The sequence below is a fragment of the Eupeodes corollae genome, chromosome 1, assembly GCF_945859685.1.
Source record: "Eupeodes corollae chromosome 1, idEupCoro1.1, whole genome shotgun sequence".
Classification (NCBI taxonomy): Eukaryota; Metazoa; Arthropoda; class Insecta; order Diptera; family Syrphidae; genus Eupeodes; species Eupeodes corollae.
In genome coordinates, this window is record NC_079147.1 from 48,658,287 (window position 1) to 48,682,387 (window position 24,101).

The following is a 24,101-nucleotide window of genomic DNA, read 5'->3' on the forward strand; positions in this document are numbered from 1 at the left end:
TACAATTTTAAGCCAAATCCGAACGGCTAATTTGAGAAAGCACCTTTCATGAAAGGAATTACTTTGGTGGATTTGTCAAATTCTCGCAAGAGGTAGTACCCCTGAAAAAAAAACTTTTGATGGTACAAGCAGGGTTTCGACCCAAGACCTCTGGAAAGACAGTCCATTATGCCACAGGTAGTATGTATGTACTAAAGTTGACACTTACTTTTTCCAAAATAACAAACAAATATTACACTTTATGTCTGTTCAATTACAATTCAACAACTTAAAAGAGTCAGCTTACAAAAACAAAACTATGTTTTTATTAAGTTTTACAATTAATTTATAAAAGATTACACAGACGCGCTTTGAACTTAAAGATTCAATGCTGACCATCATTGAAAACAAGTAAGACTTTGCTTTGTTTTTTTTGGCATTCTATAAATAGTATAGTAAAAAATTCCCAACAAAATGCATCGGCAGTAGCCAGATTTTTGTCTTTAAAAATTGGTACAACTCAAAGAAGATCTGTCAGAATAATAATAAAATAACACAGAAATAGAAGAAAGTTTTGTGAAAATCAAAAGTTAAAATTATCTTAGTAAAACAACTAACTAAAACTAATAAAATGGACAATTTTCAAGAAGAAATGAAAACATCTAGAAATTAAGATTCTATAAAAAAAAGTTAATTTCAATTGCTTCAAGGACGGTGTTGTTTTTTATTTTTCTTAACCAATGAATGCACATTTTAAATCTACAAAACCTTAGCTCGGCTCGTTGATTTTTGACTTACTGAAAATCCAAATGTGCAAAAGAACAAAAACAATTTAGTTTATTCGCATACGGTCGATTTTGGTTCCATTTGGTTTTTTGAGTCTGTGTAAGTCCAGCTTAAACATGGAAAAATTGATAATTAATTTTTGATACCAGAATAAACGTCACTTTACCCTATTGCGGATGTTATATTTGTTATTCGTATACATTTCTACTGTACATTGCTTTTATAACTGCCTCTTGCTCATAATTTATTTTTCGCAATCTGTATAACGCCTTAAGTTTCTTTATATAATTTGTTAACATTTCAACAAGCTCCCGTTTGAGAAAACCATATACACAACCTCTCATTTTGACAACTCAATCAAACTGTCAAAGCTATTGCAGAAAAAAAGAGCAGACAATTTTTAAGAAAGTCATCACGATGGCGTCCACCGCAAATGTTTCCACATATTTATCAACTCAAAAGAAAACCACAAATAAAGAATTAGCTTCCGAATGGACTACAATTGAGGATCTTTACAATGAAAAGTAAGTTTTTTCGTTCAAACGAATAGTTTAACTATTTAAAAATATTGATTCCAAAAACCCACCGGTCAATAACCTTCTGTTTTTAATTTGTATTGTATTTTTCTTAATTTTAAAGGCTTTGGAATGAATTAACAATAAAATTGATTAAATTCATTCGTCATGAATCTCTCCAGGATGAGGATTCCCTACTCCAGCTGTACCAAAACTTTATATCATCGTTTGAAATGAAGTAAGTACTTTCTCACCTAACCAAAGATTTTCCGATGATGCATCAAAATTGTATCTGGTTCTTTGTTATTTGTTTTCTTAAAGGATCAATCCATATGGCTTAGTTGAGATTCTTGAAGTTGTTGTGGAACATATTGCGGATAAAAAAGAAGCCGTTGCATTCTTAGAGAAACTCAAAGACAAAGTTAAGATCTGTGATGAAGCAATTTGGTATACCCAGGTAAGCGAGGAGCTACCATTGAATAAGGAAGTAACTTTTAACGAGTGTTTTTGTTTTTTGTTGGTACTTTTGTAGGTACTTCAAGGCAATATCTATCTCACAAACTTGAATGACCTTGAAGCAACGAAAAAGATCATCGAGGAATTGAGAGAAGTTCTTGAAGAAGCCGGCAATGTCACTCCAGTTCACGGAAAGTACTACCTGCTCGCTTCGCAATATTACCGACGTGTTGGCCAGCACAGCGACTACTATCGTTGTGGTCTGCAGTTCTTGGGATGCTCTCTTGAGGATTATCCCAAGGAGGAATGGTCACAACAGGCCTTTTTCCTTGGCCTTGCCGCTCTCTTAGGTGATGGTGTCTACAATATTGGCGAGTTGGTATGAAGAATCTTTTTTTTACTTCCTCGACAAGTTGTACTTAATTAGTTTCTCAATTCTATCCAAAGCTTGCACATCCCATCTTGGAATCCCTTAAAGGAACCGAAAACGAATGGGTTGTTGAATTGCTTAAAGCATTCAACTTCGGTGACATTGAAAAGTAATATTCTTTTCTTATTAAAAAATAAACATGAGGAAACTCATCTAATTTTTATTTGTAGATTCAATTCAATGAAACCAGTTTGGAGTAAAATTCCAGATTTGGCTGCCAAGGAGATCAAACTTCGTCAAAAAATCTCCTTGTTATGTCTCATGGAAATGACATTCAAGCGTTCGGCCATTCAGAGGGCCATCACATTTGAAGATATCGCCAAGGAAACCCAATTACCAATCAAAGAAGTTGAACTTCTGGTAATGAAGGCTTTGGCACAGGGTCTGGTGCGTGGAGAAATCGATGAAGTTGCTGGATTAGTTAATATGTCATGGGTAAGTGTTATTATTTAAAAAAAAAAACTTAGCAGACAAAATATTTAAATCTGTTGATTGAATGTTATTGCCCTTGAAACAAAGGCATAGGTCAGTTATTCTTCAAACATTTAAACTTTTAAAAATGGAAGTAGGATCTTTTGTCAACTTTGTTGTAAAAATTATTAACAAACCAAAGAACTTACTTAATTAAGGTAGTGCTACAGTCCCGGACGGATCAGGGTCTCAACCAACGTGAGTTTATAGCCAACTCGGTCCCTAGCTTACTGTCTCCAGTTTCGCACGGCAAGTTGGTTGAGGTCTTCACCCAACTGCGTGCGCCACCTAAGTCGCGGTCTTCCTCTACTGCGCCATCACTCGGGATTGGATTCGATAACCTTCCGTGCTGGAGCGTTGATCTCCATTCGCTCTACTTGACCTAGCAATCTAAGCCGTTAGACTTTAATTCTGTTAACAACATCAGTGTCGCTGTACAGCCCGTACAGTTTGTCGTCATATCTTCTCCACTCTCCAAGAATCACCCAAAGATTTTTATCGAGGAGAATCCTAAGACGCTCTAATCTTTCTTTGACAGGGTCCAGTCCTCGGCGCCATAAATGAGAACCTGGATGTTGTCTTATAAATGGTGACTTTAGTTGCTCAAAAAATGACTACTACTCAATTGCTTTCTAAGTCCAAAGAAGCAGATTTGCTAGAGTTTTTCTTCGTTTGATTTTAGCGCTGGTGTCGATGTCTAAATGTTTAACGGTGCCTAAGTAGACAAAGTCCTTAACTACCTCAAAGTTATAGCTGTCCATGGTGACGTTTTGTCCAACACGCCGTTGTTCAATGTCCTTTTTTGATAACAGTATATACTTGGCCTTGCCCTCATTGACCACCAAACCCATCTTTTCCGTTTCAGTGGCAATCCTCAAAAACGCACCAATTATGTCAATATCATCTGCGTATCCGAGTAATTGGATGGACCTTTGGAAGATTGTGCCTCTAATGTGGACGGTTGATTTTTGCACAATTTTTTCCAGAATGTTATTGAAGAAGTCGCAATGACAGTGCATCGCTTTTCTGTTCACATTAGGAATCCTTTTTTTTGCTTTTTGTGGAATTATGTAATAGACTGGACTTGGCAAAATGTTCGCTATGTCTCGTACTGATTTACCGTATCGGCTAGGATTTTTTCTTTTTTTAACTCAGACTAGAGCTCTGAACAGAGTCGGAGTATATCGAGCATGCTCTGACCATCCTCTGAACAAAGCGTGTTCTGAGGGTTCAGAATTAGTTTAGGAACACACCTGAACTCATTTGTCATTTTATTTAGAAACAAGAAATAAGATTCAAAGCTTAAATTTAAATGGAAAAACTAATTATAATCAAACAAGCAAAACAAGATTTGTTTTTTCTCGTCCATTTCAATCTTCCTGAAATAAAACCAAGACTTAAAAAATATATATTTTATTTTTTATTTCTTATATAAACTTACCTTCTGCACTAGCTCGACTATTTTCTTGCGCCTCCTTTTCAATTGTTTGATTTTTGTTCTTCAATTTCACCTGTCAAATGTTCAGCATTCAACCCGGTCTGCTCAGTTATTTTATTCTGATTTCACAGAACACGATCTGTTCAAGCTCAGAACACACAATTTTTAGTTTGACAGTTTAGACTCTGATCTGAAATAAAAAAAAAGAAAATCGTTAAATGGGTCCCGTCCCCGTGGCGAGCGGATTCACTCGAGACTCGATAATTTTTGACAAGTTTAGTGGGTTATTCAATCTTAGGTATTTGGGTTCGAGTCCCAGTCAAGGCAGTTTTTTTTTTATTTTACAAAACATGATTCCCAAAAATATCGAGTTTTGTTTGTTTTTTGTTTTTTTTTAAGACCTTCAAAAGAGTAAGTAAGTATGTAAAGGGAGATTTTTTAAAAGCTATAGGAAAGTTTTTCAAGAAAAAAAAACATACAATTCAGAACAATGCATGAAATCTTTATTTGAATGAATCGATGGTACGGTTCCTATAATTTAATGTTTGAAGATTATTTCATGCAAATGTCAAAAGATTCATCCGCTTAGTCTAATTTTGGCATACTGTTTTCAACATATCGGCCAGTATCTCACAAATAAATGCTTCAATGCGTCAATTGAACGGGCTTGTCTGTATAGACTAGACATGAGCTTTAACATAGCCCCCAAAAATAGTCTAAAAGAGTTAAATCGAACGATCTAAACGAAACGGTTGAGGTAGGATAGTTCATTTAGACATTGTTGCACCAGTATAGTATAGTATAGTATAAAATACTGTGGCTGAATTGATAGCCGCAATTGCGGCCTGGCTACCAGTACAGATAGCCGTGTTTCCATTTTGGTTTAATTTTGATTTGAGTATTTAGCATGTTTCTATGATTGCAAGCAAATAGACTTGGAGACATTCAAGAATCAATAGAAGATTCCCGACTCAACACCCCACTTCATATTTGACCCGTCAGTAAAAAAGTATCGATGTCTTTCGTAACGATGTCATCCTTTCAATATTCAAGGTAGTTGTGCTGTAGTAGGTGTCTATCGCCCAAAGGGTCTTGAAATCCAACATTTTGATTCTTTAAGCCTTAGGGCACTGCACGATACTAAAATATTTACAGTCTTATTTAATAGAATTCGCTAAACAGATAAATAGTTAGACAGTGAATAAGGATTTATGTAGGCTCTATGTAACGTTGCGAAAATTCCTATTTATAAAAAATTCTACTATAACTTTTAGTTATACAATGCTTATATCAAAAAAAGTACCAAAATGTCTATAAAATCAGCTTGTTGTCATAACAACTAAAATATAACAAAATAATTCCAATTATTTTTATGATATTCTCTTTCGAAAATCTATATTTTTTTTAAATTCTTCGTTTCTTCGGCTCACGCGCTAAACTGAAGAGGCATTATTGTTTTTATTTTAATTTCAAAAAGAGAGGAGAGAAATCAAAATGACATTTACGAAATAATAATAACAATAATTTCCTTATGTAGGCTCTATTCAACCTCAAAACGCGTTTAGCTTATTATGTGACTATGCAACCTTGTATAAGTTTTATAAATAGCATTTTTGCGTTTAGAGGCATTATAGAGATTCATAACTTTATGTAGGCTCTATACAGCGTTTTTAAATAAGACTGTTAATCTGTAGGTCCACTTATAGGAGAATAAAGCAGAATAACATTAAATGCAATTGTTGGGTAGGATCGAAGGGCCCCTGTTGTGCCGACACTAGCTATTCCTTGAAACTTCCTTAGTTTTTCAATATTGTATTTCTTGTTAAGTTTCGATCCATAGATAATGCAGGTCTTCTTAACCCGTTCTTCAATGTTCACTTTCCAGTTTAGTTTGGGATTTAGAATAAATGACTCCTGCCTATTTCGCGCTGTAGAATAAAGACAGGATTTGACCATTCAGTTGGGGTACTATGAAGGAAGTGTTGCTCTGATTAGTGTTGCTCTGATTAACATCTAGTCCATTAATTGTGGCCAAGCTGCCAACTTTCTTCACATCCATATCCGTGATTTCGGTAAGAACCGTGAAAAGCATTTTTTGCTTTGAGAGGGGGGTCTAACTCCCCCAGTTTAGGCGGTAAAAGCAATTTAAAAAAATATGTACGTTATATAGAAAAGAAATAATAAAAGTTACCAACAAAAATATTTTAATTAAATTATTTTTTCCTTGCTTGAGTATTTACGTAGTCATATTTTGATAGTCATAATCGAATATGGATTAAGATATACCTAGTATAAACTATTTTTTTTTAAATCCACCTTATTTAAATGCAAAAGAAACTTTGCATGCACCCCATGTTGCTCCCACCGCACCTGGCACCGTCGCCACCTTGAACCCACCCCAAATCCTATAATGTGCCCAAGGTTGAGGGTTGAAGGGGGCAGCATGCCCCTCATACACGTCCCACTGTTGCATACACCCAAACTGGCACCTACCATCTAATACATACAATTCTCCTGTCACAGTGTTAGTTGCCATACTTCTCCGAAACGGCTTAACCAATTCCAATGAAATTCTGCATACACGTTCGGTAGACCTGAGAATAGGTTTTTATTTAATTTTTATATTTCTAAGTGCTATGGTTTAATTGCATCAACATCGTACATGGTGCAACGATCTTACGATAGTATTCAGTGACGCTATGAACAATGAAGCATTGATTGCTATTAAAGATCTTTGCATTATCATTTCCAACTAACTTAACCCCTTACTGCATGATTTTTTTTTCTTCATGAAAAAAATATATGTGATAGTTTATTATAATTTAAAAAAATACGTGTTTCAGGAATTTAGATTTTTTTGAGAAAAAAGTGGAGAATTTTGCGATTTCCGGTTTGGATCATATATGGCACATTGAGCAGAAATGAAACAAAACATTTTTCAATAAATTAAATCAACTATTTATTCAAAAACTTATGTAGTATGGAATATCGTGAAACAGTTTCTTTTCTCATGCAAACAAAGATTTAGTTTGCATTTTCGGCACTCCACATAACATCTTCCAGGGCAGTCTGGAACCTTACACCGCTATCTTGTGGTCCAAACAGGAAGGTGATCTAATTGATCTAATCGAACGTCCTGCGCGATGGCATTATGGCAACAGGTCCTTTCAATTTCTTAAATTGTAGATTATTTTCCATGACATAAGACATCGTCCACGTTTGTTAGTTGTACTTAGTTTTCTGGCATGCCATAAATCTTTTGCTACCGCGCACTTGAAATATGCTAGTGGCAGCCATGCCTCTGGCATTGTCATGTCGATCATGTGGAAGAATATTCTGTGGTAAAATTTTTTTGATCTAATTTGTATTCTATAGTAGCCAAGAAGAGCATCCAACAGATCAACCGATTAGATGCCATGACAGCCTTTGGACATGATACAGTTTGGTAGCTCTTTTCTTTTTTGTTGAAGCGTTGGACTTCAGAAGACGGTTTGCTGCCGACATACATATGTCGAAGCAAGGTTCACAATTCTGTTGTCAAACCATGTTACCACAGATATATCCCGGTTATCAATTGTCACCAGTTTTTCCACAGTTGCACCTCTTCCTTTTTTTTCAATTCCTTTTCGGTAGGAACTTTATATCCCGGAATCCGATTGGCTTTTATTGTTCCTAGCGGTAAAATCGTTTTCTTAGCAAGATAAGTCAACAGCGGTAAGGACGTGTACCAGTTGTCAAAGAATAATTTGTAGTTGAATCCGTCGGGAATAGTTCTCGCCAGTCGAACAACAACGTCACTGGATGTACTAATCTTTGGCAAATCGGTTACCAACTGTACATGTCCTTGGGCTCCAGTATAAAGTTCAAAGTCGTAGCTGAATCTAGAGCTACCACTGAGAACAAAATTTGTATATCCCCATTTGTGTGGTTTTTTTGAGTTGTTTTGCCTCATAGATGATCTGCTTTTGGTTGGTATGATTTGTTCATCTACTGCCATATACTCTTCTCTAGGGACAGTAAGGAGTCTCTGCCCTGTTTGGTCCAAGAATGGTTTTATTTTGTGAAGGGGATCATGTCCTGGTTGTCCTTTGGGTACTTGCGTCGAGTTGGTGTTGAAATGTATGAACCTTTTTATTTCTTCGAAGCGGTTACATGCCATTACAGAGTTAATTTTTGGGTAACCTAGGCTTTCATTCCAATAAAACCTAGTTGATGGTAACTGTACGATGGACATGTACAGGCATATTCCAACAAACTGTTCAAGTTCCATTGCTGTAATATGGGCAATCTTTTCGGGACGTTTTTCACAGGAGTATCGGATAGTTTCTTGCTCTATATATTTGAACATTTCGTCTAAAACAAGTACTTGTAGAATTGTACTGGCGTATCCAAGCTCCTTATTTCCTCAGGTAATGTCGTATCACCTGTGAATGCGGTTTTATGATCACCTTTTTCCAGAAACCCATCCCGCCATCGGGGGTTTTCAGCTCTCGCACTTCTACTTGAAGGAGGTATCATCTGCGATAGAGGAATATTATCGTCTAATTCCCAATCGGATTCATCAGACTCTGGAATATATAGAGGCGGAAGATTTTTGTTCACCTCGTGCTCATCATCCGATAGATCTTTGTCACTGCTGTTGTCGGGAAAATTTTGGATAGTAGTATAGATACCTCCGTAAAACCGATGTAGGTCCATATCTGAATTCTGAATATTCGTATATAAATAACTACGAAAACAAAATATGAAAATTTTTTAACTCTACCTTACTTCCACTTAAAAAACTGCAATTTTATAAAAAAAAAGGGGCTGGGATGCGACCCACACTGATAACTTCCCATTCCGTCTGTCGATTTGTCTTGCTTAAAAGTTTGTCTATATGTACTCGTATCAATTTTTACCAAATTTGCGTACTATTTTTTGTAGATTTTATTTTTTATGAAAAAACGGACTGTTGGATTTTTATATAAAAATTACTGAATATTGAAAACAATATTTTCGGTGAAATAAAATAAGTTTGAAGCCAATATTTTTAATTTTTGAAAAGCTATTTGAGCCGAAAGTAAATTTTTACCAAGTTTTAGTATTGTTTTTTTTAGAGTTTTATTTTTTTATTTTTTGTAAAAAAACTGTCAATTAGATTTTTCACAAAATTTTACTGAATGTTAACAATAATAGTTTTTAAAAGATAAAAGTAAATTAAAGCCAATCTCAGACTTTTGAAAAGATATTTGAGTCAAATCAATTTTTACCAACTTTTATACATTTCTTCAAAATTTTATCAGATGTCAGAAACATTATTCGTCGTTGCACAAAATTATTTCAAACTGCTATGGTAAAAAAGCCACCCACGCAATTTTCTTGAGAGCCCTTTCTGCATCTTTCTGCCTTATTATCTGTATTACAAAATTTATTTGAAATCGATATCTCTTCTGGTTCTTGAGCTATGGACGACGAAAAAACGTCGCGAACGTACGTACACACGCACGCACACAACACAGACATTTTTCTAAAAATCTTTTATTTCGACTCTAGGGACCTTGAAACGTCGAGAAATGTCAAAATTTTCAATTTGACAAATCGGACCCATTACAATAACTTCCTATGGGAAGTTAAAAGGAAAGTGATTTTTTAATAGCTTAGGGATTGTCTTCGCTCCACAAACGTCAATTGTTTTTATTGACGAAAATGTTTTACCAGAAATAACCTTCATCACTTAGAACCTTAAAATTAAGAAAGCCATCTAAAAACTTCGCAAACAGATTTACCTTTTTGAAACCATTCATGATGAATAGACTAATCGTGCTAAACAGAAATGTCAACACAGTTAAACATTCAAAGCATAGAATCATTGAATAATTAAAATTACAATGTAATTATTCAATGATAGAATCAAACCATTATTTCCCTTCAACCTATCTCTCCCTTTCCTAGTGCTCACACTGTGTCTTTACATAATAAGGGTAGTATTAACCCCTTGAGTGTACGCTTATTATAAACAAATCTAAACTTCTATTCCTTTGAAAAAGTAAATGAATATATTCTAAAATACAATCTTTTATTTCTTTCCAGGTACAACCACGAGTTCTGGACCGAAAACAAATCGCTAACATGGCAACAACATTAGACGTTTGGATGCAATCGATTACATCAATGGAAAAACTTATGGAACTCCGAGCTGCAGATATTCTTACAAATTAACCAACTCATTAATTTTCCATTCATCCCTATTTTTAAAAAGAATAAAATTATTGTAAACCAATTTGCATTCTAAAAAAAAAAAACAAAGCAGAAAATAAACAATTTAATTAAAAAAAAAACACAAACAATCAAATTTTCTTCATTATTTTATTTTATTTATTTCTTTTTCCTTTCTCTTCGTTTTGTATAAAAGTTAGTATTTACTCTAAACAATGTTTCTTATTTCATCATTTTTGTTTTTCTTTTTTAATTTTATAAAGCTTATCATATGCGATATCAGCGAAAACTACCTACATTGTTTTTTAAAAAAATGAATTTAAGTAAAACAACAAAAATAAATTATATCAAAAGCTAAATTTGTAATTATTACAGTTATGGTTCTCTTCAGTTTCATTATTATCATTTTATACTATGCATGGATTTTTTTTTTGACTTTAAATATTCAAGCAGCGCAATTTTCTCTCAGGTATTCGCGATGTAAATTCAAATGTTGGTGGTTTCTTAATATCTTCGTGCGAATCCCTGCGTATTCTCGCAGGATCAACACCCATCACAGATCTCAAAGGTATTTGCTGTGTCGCAATAAATTCTCTTACATATTTTTCCAATGTAAACAAATGCTCATCCTCGGCACCGGGTATTTCCTCGCGCATAAATTTGGCCAAACGCAGGAGATATTCAATATTATGACCACTGGGTCCTTGAGCATTGACAATTTCATGAGCGACTTTTTTCAGGCAATTCTCACCCATCCAATGGCAATTTTGTTCGGTGGCAATGTAAACGACTACTTGTAATGCTTCTCCACTAAAAACCGTGTCGTAAGATGCTACACGTGGATAGAATTTCGTATCGACAGTTATGTAGCCCCCTGGAAGAAATTTAAAAGAAGGAAATTAAAAAATTGATTAGAATGTGGGATAAAAAAGGGGATACATTTTCGATTTTACTTACCAAGAGTACATTCTCTTTGTTTGAGATAATCTAAAGCAGCGTCTCCTGAGATTTTATACGCACAGCCCCAAGTAATGCCCTGGAAAGAGAAATTTAAAACAAAATAATTTATTTATTGTATGCAAGTAGATTTTAAAATGCTAACAAAATAAATGTTATCCCCTGTTTAGTTCAAAAGTACTCGTAACGCCACGATCATAAAAACTCTCCAAAAATAAGCAACAAAAAGTAGGCACTATCTTATCGGAATACATTTTTCATTTAAAAACTATTCTTGAAAAACAACAACAAAGTAAAACTAAATCTTAAAATTCCAAGTGTTTATTCTTAGTTTATTTTTTTTGTTTATCATCTTATAATTCGCAGTATATTTTTCATCAGTGTGCTTGTTTATGTACAGTTGAAATCGCTTACTAGTGGCAGGTGGTTACTTGTGTCTTCTAGGCTTGTCTCTCGGGGTCACATACGAGCTCTTGGTAGCTCCGAAATGAAGCAATTTGTAATGAATTGTGTAATTTCAAGTTACCCTGGGGAAAGTCCCCGGGCCTAGGATAGAAAGTATCAAGGCGTAAATTATTTGCGCCTATATTCCAGGGAAATTCTCCATTCGCTATTGGGAAGATTTCGATCTGAATAAATGCGTTTGGTGTTCCTGGAAACGTGCCAGATGTATAAGATATCGACAAATGTGTAAAATAAAATTATACACACGGAATGGGGCTTACTTCAGGAGATACAACACCGAACTTTTTGGTTTTTCAAAAATTGTTTAAAAAAGAAAAATAGGTCAGATTTGATAGATCATTGAAATTAAAAAAAAAATAAGAAACTTTTTAAAAATTTAGTTAAAGGAAAGTAGGAAAATATTTCAAGGCAGATGTTTTTGAAATTAAGATAAAATTGAGGTAAAAGCAAGTACACTCAAGATATTGTGTAGGTTCAGGCGTCATATCATAACAGACTTTAAAGTAAGACAAGTTTCTAGTATCTGATTGGCCAGGTGCCAAAAAATTTCCTTCTAATTAAGGCAACTTTATTGGAAAGTTGACTGGAAAGTTAGTCAAGAAAAATCTCCCTAACTATCAAGTCAAGTGAACTTACGTCACAATGACAATTGATGTTTTTTAATTCAACTGAAAGCTGAACTTTATTACGCCATGAATTGTTTGTTTTCTGCACAATTCCATTTAATCTTTTGTGTTAAAGGGTTCCTTGTTAAATTGGAAGAGAACAAATATTTCTCTACAATACAAAATACAAATCGTGATGGATTTGTAGCTTGCTTGAGGAGTGTTTTTTAGACAATAATGTTTTTGATAGTTTTTTGTACAATGGACTGAAGGAAGTTAGTAAAGTAAAGTTCCAAGTTTGAAGATTATGATAGTTGAAAAACTGTGACTAGTTGAATTGGTCAAAATGTACGTTCAGAGAATGAGTTGACTGCAAATGAAGTCCTTAATGTTACTGAACCTGCCCATTATGAATATAACCATTATCAAAAATAGTGCGAGAAAAAGGTAGAGTTGAAATAGGATTTGAAAGGAAGATATAAGAATTAACTATTTTCTCGCACATTCGTCTAGTGTGGCTACAAAAAGAATCTTGAAAAACTTGAAAATATGTAAGAAATTAGGTTGGGATTTTTTTGAGGAAGGATGAAATGAGCTATTTCACTTGAGCACTATTTATGAAAATAGTATTTACAGAGATGTAGGTAAAACATTGTCCCAGTGCTCAAGATTCTTTGAACTATTTCTTTTTTAACTTCCCATAGGAATTTATTGTAATGGGTCCGATTTGTCAAAGAAAAACTTTTGACGTTTCAAGGTTCCTAGAGTCGAAATAAATGATTTTTAGAAAGATGTCTGTGCGTGCGTGTGGAAGACGTTTTTTCGTCATCCATAGCTCAAGAACCAGAAGATATATCGACTTCAAATAAATTTTGTTATCCAGATAAAAAGGCAGAAAGATGCAGGAAGGGCTCTCAAGAAAATTGCGTGGGCGGTTTTTTTTTACCATAGCAGTTTAAAAAAAGGTAAAAGTTTTGGTTAACTCTTAATATCCTACGAACCAAAAACGCTAGAGACTTGAATTAAATTTTATATAATGTATTGTAACGTGATATTAAACAAGTATAATTTTTAAATTAATGGTTTTTTTATAAATCAAAAAAAGAAAACAAAAAAAAAAATTTGTCATATCAAAAATTTTACGAATACAAAATAATTTTATCTCCAAAACAATTTTGTGCAACGACAAATAAAGTTTTTAACATCTGGTAAAATTTTGAGAAGTTGACAGTTTTTTTTTATAAAAAATAGAAACCTAAAAAAAAATTACTCAAAGTTGGTAAAAATTGGTTTTCTACTCAAATATATTTTTAATTAAAATTTGAGATTATGGCTTACATCGTATTTTATCTTATTAATTTAAGAAATATTGTTGTCAACATTCTGAAAAAAATTGAGAAAAATCGAATTGACAGGGGTACCAGCACGTAACTTGACTTTATACAACCGAGTTTAGTCGATACAATCGAGCATTGGCAGGCCACATTTTGGTTCAATCGAGTTTCGCCAGATTTGGCAGCAAACAATCTTAAATTGACGTTTCAAACAAAAGTTTTCACTCGACAGAAATTAGTTATCGCCGGGAGTGATTTTTGCGTTAGAAAAATGGAAAAACAAAATAATATACCCATGAATAAAAAACAAACTGAGACTTTGACCAATTTTATGAGTTCTTACGTTGATTTGGCGAGAAGAATTCTTAAAACTGCCCATGGAAGGAACAAAATATGAGTACAATCAACGCAGCCCACTCTTCCCGGTAGTTTAAATTTCCTATAATAATACTCCTTGCTGTCTCCAAAATTAGAGCTATCAAATTTAATCCATTGTGGAAAAAACTTATTTTCCAGGAGTCTCAACGTTCGGCGAAAGAACTTGGAAACTTTGTTCCAACATTGGTTTGGTAACTACAACTGGCTTTGAGAATGTTCCACAAAGCTGGAGAACTGGTGAAACTGATGTTCTTCATTTGACAAAACTGCTGCACAAAGTTAAAAGAAAATTGTTTTACAAATGTTCCAATTAAGAAAAACATTTCGAAAAAAAAACTTAAAATTGAAAGTAGAATGAAATAATTTCAAAAAACTCATTTGACATTTCATTTTATAGTTCACAATGACTCTTTTAAGTAAAAGTCACAATGGAACTCGTCTCAAATTACCTGTTGTCAAAAATAATTTGTTTCGAGTTGATCGACAATCCTCGATTGTATCAAGTTACGTGCTGGCATCCAGTTTTTGTACAAAAACTAAAAACCTAACAAGAAAACAATACTAACAGTTGGAAAACATTTACTTTCGACTAAAATATCTTTTCAAAAATTAAAAATATTGTCTCCAAACTTTTTTATTTCACAGAAAATATTGTTTGCGATAATCAGTAGTTTTTTTTTGTAAAAATCCAACAGACCGTTTTTTTTTTCATAAAATAATCAAATCTACAAAAACTAGTTCGCAAATTTGGTAAAAATTGATGTTGGGTTTTTGATATCTCTCAAATTAATTTCATTCATCTTATTTGTAAAAAAATAAGAAATGCTACTAAAATTGGTAAACATTTGTTTGCGACTAAAAATTTATGTAAAAAAACTAGATTTTCAAACTAAACTATTTGTTTATATGAAAAATGTTGTTGGTAATTTTAAAATTTTTAAGAATAATTCAACTGAGAACTTTTTTAACCCAACACGAAAACCTACAAACTGTTAACTGACAAATCGACAGACGGGACGGGAAGGGAAGTTATCAGTGTGGGTGGCATCCCAGCCTCCTTTTTGTTTTTAATTCTGGCCAAGAGAATGGTCGCTTTCACAAAGCTAGTGACTACGTAGTCAAAATTCAACTAGCTTTGTGAATGCAAAATTGCACAACAAAGCTAGTCAATCCGGAACTGTCATATTAATGACAAATAGAAATACATAAAATAAGAAACATTTGTGTTTTCAGAACTTTAAAAAGTTTTAATTTTTTTCTTTAAATTCAATAAAACCTAATAGAAGATATATTATGATTGATTTACTCGTATATTTGTATTTAAATACCGAAAGATTCATTTCATTTTGAATTATTGTGTCCTTACCGAACAGCTGATTGTGAAACGTCAAAACCTAACTTTGTGGCCGAAATTTGTACACTACGTCGTAGGAGAAATATCAACTACTTTAGTAGTTAGATTTAGCCAATCAGAATCCCCTGACTACGTAGCCACTAGCTTTGTGAATGCGACCAATCAAGTGAGTTATTGGGACAGCTACCCAAATATGAGAATTCCTCTTAAGTTTTGGAAAAATTTCGGCTAGGACTTTTAAGATGTAGCTAAATTTAGTAATTAAAGAAAGAATAAAAATGATTGATGAAAATAAGCATGCAAGATTGTTTTAAAACAAGTATTCATGAATCAAAACAAAATACTATATACGACTTCAAAAGATCAGAATTGAGTTTTTGCGCAGTTTCTTTCGTGTGATGTGGATGTCCACTCACATAAAATTTGTTGCACGAGAGAGTTGTATTAAGTAATTTATTTCGTATTTGTTAAAAAAAATCCATAAATAATGTGCCCAAAAGAAAATACAATAAATAAATTCAAATTTAGATTTAATTGTGACATTTAAAAAGAAAATTTTGATATTTTATGACAAACGAAGACAGCTTTGAAGAAGGAAATTTCAGAGAAATGTTTATTTTTGAAATAGACAATAGAAATAATTGTTTTAAATTTGTATTTAAGAAAATGTATTTGTAGAATGATTTTTAATCTTTTGCTTTATAGAGGTTTGTTTAAAATGTTTATGACTGTGTTCAATCTTTTGTGGAATAGTCTATCCTTAATACATAGGTAAATTTTTAAATACCTTATTGAACGATTTGGATGGCTAAACTAAGATTGAGATAGCTGATGGCAAAAATTAAAACGACATTCAACAGTTCATAAAAAGACATAAGGAACCTGAAAGTAAGGCAAGTTTCTAGTATAGGAATTTGATTGGCCAGCTGCTTAAAAATTGACTTCCAATGGGCAGTTTCAGACGACATAAGGACTTAAAATTAACGCAAGTTTTTAGTATCTGATTGGACAACTGTCAAAAAATTGACTTCCAATTAAGACAACTTTAATGGAAAGTTGACTGGAAAGTAAGTCAAGAAAAATCTCCCTTAAAGGGCCTTGCACATGAGAGCCAACAACGAATGAACGAATGGACGACAAAAACATGATTTTACAAATTTCAAAAAGTAAATTTCCAACAAAAACACATTTAAATTATAAGAAACCAATTGCCACCAATGTTAGGATAATAAAATTTGCACTTTGTTCCTTAAAACAACACAATTTTGTAAATGCAATTTGATAGTAACGAATTACAGTGTGAATGCTATGAACTGTCAAACTCTATTCGCGTTCCACATACCATCCACACTGCAACGAATAAATTGTTGGCGTTCAACTTAACCTTCAAATTATACCACTCTTGTTTTGTTTTTTGAAAAGGGTAATTATAAATTGACAATTCATCGCTATCTGCGAATAGAAAAAAAAGCCAAAATATGCGAACATCCACAAGTCGCAGTTCATAGCTCATGTGCAAATGCTTTAGAGGAGTAAGGTTCCACGTTTGAAATAATAATGACGTTTAAAAAATTAACTAGCTACTTTAGTCGAATTTTGAGTTTAAGGGTATGTCTCCCGCAGAAGCGAACTCAGAACTCATGTAAATGAATTTGAATGTATTAGTGAAAGATCGTTACTCTCTTCATTATCAAATTCAAAATTTGAATTTCCAATTACTCTATATTTGCCTCTTGATCTTTTTTGTCTCTCAGAGCGAGGGATATATTTCCCCACAAGCAGCCAATCAAAGAAATAAGAAATAGAACAACGTTGCATGATAAACCGGTTTTTTTTGGTGTCTAGTTAGGTAGATTTGTTGTTGTCTTTTGCATATGGTTCGAATTTTATAAAGCAAGTAGGTATTTTGCTATCGAAGGAGATGTTTTTTTCTTGAATTTCTTTTTTTGGTCGACATTTTCTAATTATTGAAAATAATTATTTTATTTTAATATTTTTTTACTTCCCATTGGAAATTATTGTAATGGGTCCGATTTGTCAAATTGAAAATTTTGACATTTCTCGAGGTTTCAAGGTCCCTAGAATCAAAATAAAAGGTTTTTAGAAACATGTCTGTGCGTGCGTGTGTACGTACGTTCGTACGTCCGTACTTTCGCGACGTTTTTTTCGTCGTCCATAGCTCAAGAACCAGAAGAGATATCGACTTCAAATAAATTTTGTTATACAGATAATAAGGCAGAAAGCTGCAGAAAGGGCTCTCAAGAAAATTGCGTAGGTGTTTTTTTTTACCATAGCAGTTTAAAAAAAAGGTGAAAATTTTGGATAACCCTAAATATCTTACGAACCAAAAACGCTAGAGACTTGAATTAAATTTTATATAATATATTGTAACGTGATATCAACCAAGTATATTTTTTGAAAAAAATCCATTTAACGGTTTTTTTATAAATCAAAAAACTGAAAAAAAAAATGTGTCACCTACCAAATTTTACGACTAAAATATGATTTCATCTCCAAAACAATTTTGTGCAACGAAAAATAATGTTTTTGAAATTCGATAAAATTTTGAGAAAAATCGAATTGACAGTTTTTTTATAAAAAATAAAAACCTAAACAAAAATTAATAAAAGTTGGTAAAAATTGACTTTCGACTCAAATATCTTTTCAAAAATTTGAAATTTAGGCTTCAAACTAATTTTATCTTATAAGAAATATTATTTTGAACATTAAGTCAAATTTTGAACAAAATCAAATTGACAGTTCTTGTACAAAAAATTAAAAACTTAAAAAAAATTTAACAAAAGTTGGTAAAAATTGATATTTACCTCAAATATCTTTTCAAAAATTTGAAATATTGGCTTCAAACTAATTTTATCTTATATGAAATATTGTTTTCAACATTTGATAGAAATTTGAAGAAAATCTCATTGACAGTTTTTTTACAAAAAATAAAACTCTAAAAAAAAACAATACTAAAACTTGGTAAACATTTACTTTCGACTCAAATAGCTTTTCAAAAATTAAAATATTGGCTTCAAACCTTTTTTTTATTTCACAGAAAATATTGTTTTCGATATTTAGTGATTTTTATATAAAAATCCAACAGTCCGTTTTTTCATAAAAATAAAATCTACAAAAAATAAAACGCAAATTTGCTAAAAATTGATAGACAAACTTTTAAGCAAGACAAATCGACAGACGTGATGGGAAGTTATCAGTGTGTACAATCCTGTCAAACTATTTCAAAAAAGAGGCTGAGATGTGACCCACACTTATAACTTCCCATCCCGTCTGTCAATTTGTCTTGCTTAAAAGTTTGTCTATATGTACTCGTATCAATTTTGACCAAATTTGCGTACTATTTTTTGTAGATTTTATTTTTATGAAAAAACGGACTGTTGGATTTTTATATAAAAATGAAATGAAAAGAGTTTTGAATCGATATTCAATTTTTACCAACTTTGAGTAAAGTTTTTTTAGATTTTTATTTTGTATAAAAAAAACTGTCAATTCGATTTTTCTCAAAATTTTATCAAATTTCAAAAACATTATTTTTCGTTGCACAAAATTGTTTTGGAGATGAAATCATATTTTAGTCGTAAAATTTGGTAGGTGACACATTTTTTTTTTCAGTTTTTTGATTTATATATACTTGGTTGATATCACGTTACAATATATTATATAAAATTTAATTCAAGTCTCTAGCGTTTTTGGTTCGTAAGATATTTAGGGTTAACCAAAATTTTCACCTTTTTTTTCAAACTGCTATGGTAAAAAAACCACCTACGCAATATTCTTGAGAGCCCTTTCTGCATCTTTCTGCCTTATTATCTGTATAACAAAATTTATTTGAAGTCGATATCTCTTCTGGTTCTTGAGCTATGGACGACGAAAAAAACGTCGCGAAAGTACGGACGTACGAACGTACGTACACACGCACGCACAGACATCTTTCTAAAAATCTTTTATTTCGACTCTAGGGACCTTGAAACGTCGAAAAATGTCAAAATTTTCCATTTGACAAATCGGACCTATTATAATAACTTCGTATGGGAAGTTAAAAAAATGCAATACCCAGGAGTGATAGTACGCAAAAAAAATCAAGAAAACAAAATATATGACAGCGAATTCACGATACCTACAATACCTCTTTACCCTTTTTTATACCTACACTACAATGTGCAACCACAGAACTTGCCGAAAGTTGAAGCAAAAATCAAATTCTGCGTATACGATTGACTACGTAACACCCAAATCACGAGTCCATGGCCTCACATCATACCACATACTAGAAATAAAAAAAATTGTCTTTTTTTATATTTTCGGTTATTGTATACCTCAAGCAAAACAAAGAATACAAAAACTAAATGAGCCATGAGACCAACAACAAAAAAAAACTAAGAGAGGATGGGCGGGCGAAATTCTTTTGCAAAGAATTCTCTTCCTGAGCGCTGAGATGCAGTGGCATTCTTGGGAACTGGAAACTTCATTGTGTGCGTTTACAAAGAAATTTGTTGTTAAAAAATGCAAAATAGACCTCTTTTATAAAAATTAAATTAAATAAACAGTAGACGCAAGAACTTTTTACTTTTTTAAATAGAATAAACAAAATGCCAAAAAAAAAAAAAAAAAATATTTTGCAATTACATAAACTCCCAATCCCTCACAATTGCACCACAAATGTTGTTATATTGAAATGCATTTTTAATTATGTTGCGACAAATATTTTTTTTTTCAAAATCGATAGTAAGAGTAATATATATGGTCCTTTTTTTAAAAAAAAAAATTAAAACTAAAAAAATAAAAATCAGCTCGCCCCATGAATTCGCAAAAAATATTGGAAAAAAAAGAATGCATTTTGGATTTTTTGTCTAAAAAAGTTACTATAACTATTTTTAAAAAAAAAAATTTAAAAGCAAATATCTGAACATATATTTAGAATTTGAAAAAAAGTTAAATTGACTTAGCTAGCTGTTATACTTTGGAAGTTTTATCAAATATTGCACCTATGCCACAATGCAAATTTGCCCTATTTTTCATAGTTTTCTACAATTTTTCTTGGAATAAATAAATAAATTAAAAAAAAAAGAAAATCGACACTATTTATAAAAATTTATTGTTTTTTGGAAAAAAATATAAAAAAAATAAAAAATTATATTTTACATACTGCCCCATTGATTTTCGCAAGTAACTACCTGAATTTAATGATTTTTTAGTGATTCTAGTGCTGTTAAGGAACAAACAATTTTTTTAAATTTTTTATTCCTTTATACATATTTAGCCCAATATATTTTCAATCAAAACCCGTTTATTTCGTTTAAATATTTAAAAAAATGTGAACGCTACAAAGCTAAGCGCAAAGCACCAATCAATTTTTTTGCATGCGACATGCCCTTAAGGAATGCAATTGACTGCAAACGAAGGCGCTTATTTTACCCACACAAGTAAAACACTAATAAAAATGGAAATGAATACTTTATATCTATATGAAATTTAACACAACCAATAAGAAGTTTCATTTTGAATTTGACGCTGTTTTTGCAGCTGTCACATTTAATTTTGTCGTCTTTTGATATTTGAAAAGTGGAAACTACAAACGTCAGTTCTAAAATGCAAAGACATATGCGTAAATGCTTCAACAACTCATTTAAATTCTTAAAATTTAGAATAAAAATAATGAAAACCCTATAGTCACAGTTCGCAATTGTGTGCTTCTCTCAAGAACCGTTAAAAATGGCTGCGTTCAATCTAAGACAGATAGGGTATCCGGATACCTTTTTGTTAGTGTTTTACTAGTGAAATAACAGCTGATTAAAAACAGCTGAGATGTCAAAAAAGGAATCTAAAGGTATTAAAGGATTTCTGGGGTATTTTTAAGAAACTTGAAAATTGATTTTAGATTTTTGTATTTGTTAGTAAACGAAAAGATACAAAATGTTAGTTGAAGTTGTATTTGAGGATGTTTTCTACATAATAGACGATAAAGAAGCTATGCGCTTTCGAATTTAAGAAGGTAATTATAATTTTGTTTTATATTACAACAATTTTGACTCCGAAGCTTAAATGTTTCTTTGCTTTTTGTGAACAGCTGAAAGTTGTTTTTATTTTTTGATAGCTATCTCAATACAGCTATCCACCTCGTTCAACAAGGTATCTGAAAATCCACCTATCCAAGATACCCTATTCAACACGAAATTGAATGCAGTCAATATGTCTGCTGCAGGGAAAACTCTGCGTTTTTTATATACACGCTTGGATGAAGCTGGTCGGTAACCAAGAACGTTCTATTGTTAATGATTGGGACCCGGAAGTGCATCAAAATGAATAGGATTTTTAACGAAAATTCACTTCGGTAATGAGGACCACTTTCAAACAAGCTTCCCAAGCAGTTTCGCAATGTTTCCTCACCGTGTTAAATCTTACATTTGGTCATCGGTACCTCGTGATTTAAATGAGCAGTTTAACGACAAGATTCTTAAAGCTAACGTGGAGAACGTTCAGCTGTTTATATGTGTGAATTGGTCATTCAAGATTCAATAAATAAGATATGGTGTTAATTTTATTTCTTCTAAAAATAATGTTTTTGTATAAGCAAAGCAAAACCTTTTATTGAAAAACCCTATATTATACCAAAAATTCAAGGTAATTATATTCACTTGTTTTTTTTTTTAATTTATGTTTGTAAACTGGAAAGGAATGCTTTAACTTCTTCTTTCTTTTTCACCTTTAACACATTTTAATTTTGTATTAATTCATTCTTAAAACTATCTTAAAGCTAGACAAAAATTCATAAAACTAGCCTAGTTACCCATAACTTACAACTAACTTACTGGTCCCATACGGTCACTCTAAGTTAAAATACTAATGCCCTAACATCTATTTTACTGTAATTTATTTTATATATTTTTGTTTATTAGAAAATATAAACAAAAATAATTTCAATATTTTTTTTTATTTTTACTTAAAAACTCAAAATGAAATTAGGTCTTTAAAATAAAGCTTAAAACTAATTTAAACAACCTATTCTACATATAAACTTCTTAACACTACAACAACCACAACAGCTAATCTAACATTTTTTGTTTTTAATATTTTGTTTTCCTTTTTTTTCTTATTAAATGTTTTTTTTTTTTATTTTTTTTGTATTTTATTCGTTTGTGCCACCATGCTTGTTCTTCTTAAATTAAACCCTAAAACTATAAAACAAGTATGTAAGCCGGCCAAGGCTTAAAACCCCATCCTGACTATACCCACTACCAAGTGCCGATTGAAGCCCCCAAAACTGGTTCTCCTGCTTCACCCTATCAGTTCGGTCCCGTTTGGGCACAGCCCTACTGAACCGAAGGAGCTCTGCTCAACCTTGTGCCATGACGTCCCGATTGTACAGGAGTCGCCTATCGACTCCTGGTTCGTAGTCTGACGTGGTAGACTAGCGGAAATGCCAATCTATCATGTATCAGACCGCATCTATCTTTCCTCCACCAGAGGCATTCCACTTGGAGCTGCTCAAGAGTGCAGCTTCAAAGTACTCGTCGTTCGGATAGAAAATTAAATTGTTGGTCGAAAACATAGCTCTTGGAATGCCAGTTCTGTTGATTCGAACCAGTTGGAATAGTAATATCGAAAGAAGATTCGGCTGATCGATATAAGACGGTACATCGTCGTAAACACTGCCGCTCGAACACCCAAAACTTCTCCATCTGTAAAGGGGCAAAGCTGAACCACACAGGACAACCATAAACGATCATGACGTATCATGTAGCAAATTACCTTCACTCTGGGGTTAAGCCGACTGCTGTAAAACAGTCGTTTCGTTAGAGCGAAGGCTCCTCTCGCTCTGTAAGAGCAGCATTTATATGTCCGTCGAAATATAAATAAAAATTACCACCAATATTTTTCATACGAGATATCTATATTAATTTACTTAAGAGATATTGAGTATCAAATATTAATTTTTATCAAATTTCCTTACTATTTTTTGTAGACTTTCATTGTTATGAACAAAACTGACTTTTGGGTTTTTATATAAAATTTTAACTTAAATGTGTCGAGAAATGTCAAAATTTTCAATTCGACAAATCGGACCGATTACAATAACTTCCTATGAGAAGTTAATTTAATTCGTGTAACCCTTAAATCTCCACTCGATAGAACTTTTTACTTTTTATTTTTGTGGATAACTATTGTGACTTTTCGTTTCACTTAAGGGGTGAATTATCGTTTTTCTTAGGGTTTAACTAGAACTTGAAGAATTAAAAAAGAATTGAAAGGTATAAGTTCAAGTCCAGTAATTACTGGTAGGACTTGTACTGGGACTGAGTTGAAAAATCAAAGCAGCAATGAGAGTCTTTAAATCTGTCTAAGTTAATTCAAGTTCAACAAAGTGATTGTGAATATCTACAGGTACACAGACAAAATTGATTTATGTAGGTTTCTTGTACATTGTAACTACAACATTTTATGATTTACCAGTTTTTTCATACCTGCTATGCCACCTACTTACCTTTTTAATCTCAATTTATTAAAATGGCATGTTTATTATTTTTAATGCAAAAAGAAAAATATTATGTAAGACAAGTGAGGTAAACAGAAAATGTATTTTTAATTTTTGTAGTCATGGAGAATTTTAAACTTGTTGTTTCCTTAATCAGACGATAAAATGTTATCGAAGTTATGGTTCATGGTAACAAGGTTAAAATATTAAAAAGTCTATTTTTATCATTTATTTTATTTGA

General features: G+C 32.3%; 2 protein-coding genes across 4 annotated transcripts in view; one reads left to right on the forward strand and one right to left on the reverse strand.

Moving 5' to 3' along the window:
* Positions 1-1,132: 1,132 nt before the first annotated feature.
* LOC129954056 (26S proteasome non-ATPase regulatory subunit 13) lies at positions 1,133-10,401 on the forward strand. The gene is made up of 7 exons (XM_056067704.1): positions 1,133-1,289; positions 1,405-1,518; positions 1,602-1,737; positions 1,813-2,115; positions 2,184-2,275; positions 2,337-2,601; positions 10,148-10,401. The coding sequence occupies exons 1-7, from the start codon at positions 1,183-1,185 to the stop codon at positions 10,274-10,276; spliced, it is 1,146 nt and encodes a 381-aa protein (XP_055923679.1). The 5' UTR covers positions 1,133-1,182; the 3' UTR covers positions 10,277-10,401.
* Positions 10,402-10,584: 183 nt separating this feature from the next.
* Positions 10,585-24,101, reverse strand: part of LOC129954057 (glutathione-specific gamma-glutamylcyclotransferase 1) — a 72,063-nt gene continuing 58,546 nt past the window's right edge. For all 3 annotated transcript variants that reach the window (XM_056067705.1, XM_056067706.1, XM_056067707.1), the window contains exons 4-5: positions 11,231-11,309; positions 10,585-11,147 (exon numbers count right to left, since the gene is read on the reverse strand). In XM_056067705.1, the coding sequence (XP_055923680.1) occupies positions 10,711-11,147; positions 11,231-11,309 (516 nt within the window). In that variant the 3' untranslated portion in view covers positions 10,585-10,710. The remainder of the gene's footprint in view (positions 11,148-11,230; positions 11,310-24,101) is intronic.

Coding starts and splice junctions, on each gene's coding strand:
- LOC129954056 (XM_056067704.1), top strand. CDS start 1,183: ATGGCGTCCACCGCAAATGTTTCCACATATTTATCAACTCAAAAGAAA. Junction 1,519..1,601: donor ATATCATCGTTTGAAATGAA/GTAAGTACTTTC, acceptor GTTTTCTTAAAG/GATCAATCCATATGGCTTAG. Junction 2,602..10,147: donor GATTAGTTAATATGTCATGG/GTAAGTGTTATT, acceptor ATTTCTTTCCAG/GTACAACCACGAGTTCTGGA.